The sequence below is a fragment of the Neophocaena asiaeorientalis genome, unplaced genomic scaffold (assembly GCF_003031525.2).
Source record: "Neophocaena asiaeorientalis asiaeorientalis breed wild unplaced genomic scaffold, Neophocaena_asiaeorientalis_V1.1 scaffold251, whole genome shotgun sequence".
Classification (NCBI taxonomy): Eukaryota; Metazoa; Chordata; class Mammalia; order Artiodactyla; family Phocoenidae; genus Neophocaena; species Neophocaena asiaeorientalis.
The window spans coordinates 933,664-940,188 of NW_020173377.1; the positions used below are offsets into that span (position 1 = coordinate 933,664).

At 50.5% G+C, this 6,525-nt stretch overlaps 1 protein-coding gene across 2 annotated transcripts in view; it reads right to left on the bottom strand.

The window, feature by feature from the left end:
- LOC112400529 (twinfilin-2) overlaps positions 1-1,815 on the bottom strand; it is a 17,786-nt gene extending 15,971 nt beyond the window's left edge. Inside the window, exon 1 of one of the 2 annotated variants that reach the window (XM_024746327.1) lies at positions 1,647-1,815. In XM_024746327.1, the coding sequence (XP_024602095.1) occupies positions 1,647-1,671 (25 nt within the window). In that variant the 5' untranslated portion in view covers positions 1,672-1,815. The remainder of the gene's footprint in view (positions 1-1,646) is intronic. The other variant, XM_024746326.1, reaches the window with a different exon arrangement.
- Between the last annotated feature and the right edge of the window lie 4,710 nt (positions 1,816-6,525).

Below are 6,525 nucleotides of genomic sequence, written 5' to 3' on the forward strand. Positions count from 1 at the left end.
GCCTTACCTCCCGCCCCCTTCCCAGAAAGCCTCAGGTTACAGGTCTCTCCCCTGCCCAGCTCTGAGGCAGCAGATCCACACCTATGGCCATGTCAAGGCTGGCACCTGGGCATCCAGGGTGATCTCTCCTGCGGCCTCCTCAGGACAGAAATGGGAAGGAGTGGGTTGCTCCCAGGCAGAAGGAGGGCTGGGAGGGGGGCTCGGCCCTCAGATTCCCCTAGGCAGGCCCATTGCAGCATATGGGAAATGAGGGAGTGAGGAACGGCCCAGGCCACAGGACAGGTCAGCCTACAGTGGGGAGGAGGAGCCCTAACTTCTGATCCCCTCTCAGTTGGAGGCAGCAGCAATGATCAGACAAAGGGGAAGGAAGGGGCAGGTCCGGTGAGGGGCTGTTCCCTTCTGTGGGGCTGAGTCATGAAGCTGCCCCTCCAGCTCTTCTTGGAGAATGGCTGGCCCAGACCCAGGCCCCTGCCTTTTCTGGTCCTGTGGGGTGTGGCCAGGGAAACCCTCTCAGGGCCAGCCACCAAGCGGCCACAACCACAAGCAGAGATCCAGGCGGTCAGGCTGGTTGATGGTGATGGCCCAGGGCAGGGGATCCTGATGTGGTGGGAGGAGTGGCTGACAGCCAAACCACTGGGCTATCTGGGCCTTCCCCACAGGCCAGGCAGCCCTCCCAGGGCAGTGACACAGGAGGACACTGAGGCCCAGGTAGGGTCAGGACACCTGGCTCCTGGCCACTGCTTCTTCCCCATCCTGTATAAGGAGGAAACCGGCCCCTTGGGGGAGGAGGGTGATGCTCTGGGCTGGAGAAGCTTGGGGTGGGGGGAGCTGGCCTAGAATCTCTAGGGTCAGGACCCTCTTCCCTGCCTCCAGCTTGGAGCAGGAGCCTTCCAGCACTGGCTGGGGCAGACTCAGGGGATCAGAGTGGAAAATGGCAGGGAGATCAGAGGTCAAGGTCAGATTGGCGACTCTCCACATCCCACTTAGAAAAAAACCTGTCCCAGGTTTTTCCCAGCCTAGTCTGTGAGGGTCCCAGGAGGAGCCCAAGGTCAGGGCCCCCTCCTCACACAGACACAAACCAATACGAGCCATACATGCATCCATGGTAACAAATGAACACTGAAATGCACCCAACTTGTGCACACGCACACAGACACCCACAGACATGTGCACACAGTCACGAAACACTGATGTCTAAAGATGATTCCATGCGACAGTGTCCAATCAGCCATTAGTGCATGTGCACTGGATGTACACAAGTCAGATCCAGATGTGCACACACAGGACTGTACACACAAGACAAATGCACATGCGTGCACACTCCCTCAGATGTGCACATCCGGGTACACCCACCCCCAGAAAGGAACAAAAATACATAGATGGGCACACACAGGCACATCCACCCCCAGGGAACACCGATACTTCCACCCCAGCTGTGTGCGTACATGTACGCCCACCCTCAACTATGCACAGTAAGTGCGCATCCCACCAAGATGTGCCCACCCCAGGCGACCCGCGGCTGCAAAAGAGAACAGGAAGCTTCCCCAGGCTGGTGCCGGGGAGGAAACAGGGGCCGAGAGCCAGCAAGGGGGCGCAGCCGCGAGCACTGACCCTCGGCCCCCTGCCCGTCCGCCATCCTCCCTCACCGTGGATGCCGGTCTGGTGCGCCATGACTCTGTGCCCCGCTCCGCCCGCGCCGTCGGAGCCCTCGGCTTGGCCCCGGCCCGGCTCGGCTCGCTTGGACTCGTAGGAGGAAGAGAAGTAGGAGGATGTAGTGGCGGCCGCCCAGCCTCGCGCAGCTTCCCGGGCGGTGCCGCAGACCCGCCCCCAGAGCGCCCCGCCCCTGACGGGCGAGACCCGGAGGGGGCGGGGACTCGGGGCCGCGCGTGCGCGTAGTGGGCGCCTGGTTTCGGGTGGGCCCACAACAGAGTTGATCGCCTTGTTCGCGCGCTTGCGCGTGCCCTGTCTGTAGCCGAGAACAGGGCCTGCGTGTGGCCGAGCGTGTGTGGGCGCACGCGTGTTTGAGCCTGTGCACCATGATCCGAGTGGTCTATGGCTGGGGTGTGTCCGTGAGTTCCGACCAGGTGGGTTTGTAGGTGGGTGGGATCCACGCATACCCCAACCTGTGGCCTTAAAGCGGGCGGGGGGCGGGTGTGGTCTGTGTGTGGATGGGCGTGCGTGTGTTTGAGTGGCATCCCTTTCCTCGGAGACGTTTCTTGAGCGTCTCCTGGGGGGCCTGGGCTCCTCAAGGCGTCCCAGCCCGCAGGCCCTGCCCTAGCAGTGGGAGCCCAGACCGACATTCTACTAGGCAGTCAGCAAATGAGCTGTGTCTGTGGCAGCGAGCGCCCTGTGCAGAGTAAGAGACCACTAGGAAGAGGTGATATTTGAGCGGAGACCTGGAGGAAAGCCTGGTAGAGCGAGGGAAAAGTTTTCTGAGAAGAGGGAATTGCGTGTGCAAAAGCGCAGAAGTTGAAGGAGGGTCAGAGCTTGGTGAGTCTGAGAAACTTCCAACTCCTAATCAACTTCTGGCTCCATACACAGCAGACTTGACTTCTCTGGCATCAGCCCCTGCCTGCTGTTACCAACATAATGTATCTTCTAGGCCACCGTGATTGAGTCAGGATGAGCACATGACCCCAGTCTGTCCAGTCAGAGCCTGTCCTGGGACTTTGGATGGGATGATTAGAAAGGAGGTGGGCTTTGGGGGCTGGGGTTGCTGAGAGTTGATGATGGATGATGTGGCCTGCCTGGTATCTAGCCCCAGCTTGAGCTCCCTGCTCCCTGTCCCTCTACCCCACCCTAACTAGGCAGAATTGAGCCCTCCTCTGTGTGCCCCAGACCCTGGGTTTCCTGTCTCCTGAGAGTCCAACTCACACAAAATTGAAAGGTTTTCTTGTTCATCTTCCTGTGCACGCCCTGAGGACTGGGCCTGTGTAGTAGGCTCACCGTGGCCACCCTAGCACTCACAGTGGAACATAAAAACCATGTGTGGCCCTGCAGCCAGCCCTTGGGAGAACGGTTCGTAGGTAAGTGCCCCCAACTCTGAGATCTGTCACAGCCCAGATGAGGCCAGCAACACAGAGCCACTGGTTACATCAACTCTCAGACCTGGCCACCTCCACAAGAACACTTGGCAATTCCACAGAACCATAAGAACCTTGACCTCTTGGAAACAGGACTTAACCAAGAAAACAGATTGATGAAAAATAATAAGGTTATGTTCCCTATTAAAATGTCCATCACTGGGTGAACTACATGGCATCCTTAACATCAAGGTCTCCCCTGATACCTGGTTGGCCCCACCCTGTGTCATTGTCTGTTTTTATCACTACCTGATTCATATATTTACTTGCTTATTTGTTTATTGTCTTTCCCCCCACCAGTCATTAAATTTTTGCCCCTGCTCTATCCCCAACACCTAGAACAGTGCCCAGGATTAGTAGGTGCTCAATAATATTTGCCAAATAAAAAAAGTGTCTGAATGAACTATGAGTCTTTGTGTTGCACGCTAACTATGACTGGGCACCTTTACTTAATCCTCATGACAGCCCTACAAGGTAGGTGTTATTTTCTCCTTACAGATGAAGAATATGAGGTTTGGAGAGAGAAAGTGATTTGATCAAAGTCACAAGGTAGTGAGTGTCCCCAAGAACCTTAGTTTCCTTTACTCAAATTGGAACAAAGGATGAGAAATCCTGCTGGGCAGTGGCCCTCATCGCCTCCATCACTGTCTCACACCTGAGTGATGAGGGTTTAACCAGAGAAAGGAACTTCCTGGGAGACTGGGATTGGGGCCCAGTCCTGCGCAGTTTCAGAGCCTAGGATGCAAGCGAGGAGCCTAAGGACCAGTGGAATATCCAAACAGACTGCATCTCTGGCTGAGATCTGGTTTCAGGCAGAAAGATGAGAAAGCTGCACACAGCTCCTCAAATGAGTCTAGGGATGATCAGAGTGTCCAGGAGCAGGTTGGTTGCTCCTTTCTTGCTGATGTTTCTCAACAAAGAGTCAGCCATTGAAATTATTGGAACATACATATTTTTTTTTCAGGTCGATCAAATATTTAAATGTTTTTTTAAGTGAACTATAAAAATACTGAAGAAACAAAGGGAGAAGATTGTAAAATCTTAGAGTAGAGAAGTCCTTCTGAGTATGTCACCAAACCCAGAAACCATAAGAGAAAAAAATATTTATTTATATTAAAAATAAAGTCTATGTGGAGTAATATTCCATTGTATATGTGTATTCCTCAGCCATAAAAAGAAACAAAATTGAGCTATTTGTAATGAGGTGGATAGACCTAGAGTCTGTCATACAGAGTGAAGTAAGTCAGAAAGAGAAAGACAAATACCATATGCTAACACATATGTATGGAATTTAAGAAAAAAAGATGTCATGAAGAACCTAGGGGTAAGACAGGAATAAAGACACAGACCTACTAGAGAATGTACTTGAGGATATGGGGAGGGGGAAGGGTAAGCTGTGACAAAGCGAGAGAGAGGCATGGACATATATACACTACCAAACGTAAGGTAGATAGCTAGTGGGAAGCAGCCGCATAGCACAGGGAGATCAGCTCAGGGCTTTGTGACCACCTGGAGGGGTGGGATAGGGAGGGTGGGAGGGAGGGAGACGCAAGACGGAAGAGATATGGGAACATATGTATATGTATAACTGATTCACTTTGTTATGAAGCAGAAACTAACACACCATTGTAAAGCAATTATACTCCAATAAAAATGTAAAAAAAAAAAAAGTCTATGTGGAAAAACCCACCATCAAAACCAAAACACAAACATAAAACTGTAACTGGCTACAAACAATGTACTTGCAAGTCATTTCAAAATAAAGAGCTGATTTCCCTAATATATAAAGAGCTCTCATAAATCAATAAGAAAAAGACCAATGGCCCAGTAGAAAACTGGGCACAAGATACAAAAAGACCATCTACAGAAAAGGAACTACAAATAATGTCTCTCAAACCTGTGAAAAGTTGGTTATCCTTTCCTATTAAGATAAATGGAAATCAGAGACTTCCATGGTGGCACAGTGGTTAAGAATCCTCCTGACAATGCAGGGGACATGTGTTTGAGCCCTGGTCCGGGAAGATCCTACATGCCTCAGAGCAACTAAGCCCATGCACCACAACTGCTGAGCCTGTGCTCTAAAGCCCACGAGCCACAGCTGCTGGGCCCACATGCCACAGCTGCTGAGGCCCACCTGCCTAAAGCCTGTGCTCTACAACAGGAGAGGCTACTGCAATGAGAAGCCTGCATGTGGCAACGAAGAGTAGCCCCTGCTCGCCTCAACTAGAGAAAGCCCACAAACAGCAACGAAGACCCAACGCAGCCAAAAATAAATAAATAAAAATTCATTTTTAAAAAGATAAATGGAAATCAAACTAAATTTGCATATTTTTTACTTATAGGTAAAGATTAAAAACTTTAATAATGGGCTTCCCTGGTGGCGCAGTGGTTGAGAGTCTGCCTGCCGATGCAGGGGACACGGGTTCGTGCCCTGATCCGGGAAGATCCCACATGCCGCAGAGCGGATAGGCCCGTGAGCCATGGCCGCTGGGACTGCGCGTCTGGAGCCTGTGCTCTGCAACAGGAGAGGGCACATCAGTGAGAAGCCCGCGTACCGCAAAAAAAAAAAGAAAAACAAAACTTTAATAAAAAAATTGCAATGGTCAAAGGATGGGGAAATAGACTGATTGGTGCAACCTTCATGTAGGACAATATCTACAAAATTATTAATGTGTATTCCCTCCCCCCCTTTTAAATTGAGGTGAAATTCACATAACATAAAATTAACCATTTTAAAATGAACAATTCAGTACATTCACTATGTTGTACAACCACCACCTCTGTCTAGTTCCAAAACATTCTTTTTTTAAAAAATTATTTATTTATTTATTTTTGGCTGAATTGGGTCTTTGTTGCTGCACGTGGGCTTTCTCTAGTTGAGGGGAGTAGGGGCTACTCTTCTTTTTCTATGGATTTACTTATTTTGGATATTTAATATGAATGGAAGCTTAGAATATGTGACCTTTTGTGTATGGCTTCTTTTTTTTAATATTTATTTATTTATTTGGCTGCACCAGGTCTTAGTTGCGGCATGTGAACTCTCAGTTGCAGCATCTGGGATCTAGTTCCCTGGCCAGGGATCGAACCTGGGCCCCCTGCATTTACAGCATGGAGTCTTAGCCACTGGACTACCAGGGGAGTCCTACATATGGCTTCTTAATATAACGTTTTGGAGGTTCATCTACCTTGTAGCATGTATCAGCATTTCATTCCTTTTTATGTCTGAATAGTATTCCATTGTGCATATATGCTACAATATGTTTATCCATTCATCCAGTTGATGGATATTTGGGTTGTTTCCATCTGTTTTTTTTTTTTTTTTTTTTTTTTTGCGGTTTGCGGGCCTCTCACTGCTGTGGCCTCTCCCGTTGCGGAGCACAGGCTCCGGATGCGCAGGCTCAGCAGCCATGGCTCACGGGCCCAGCCGCTCCGCGGCATGTGG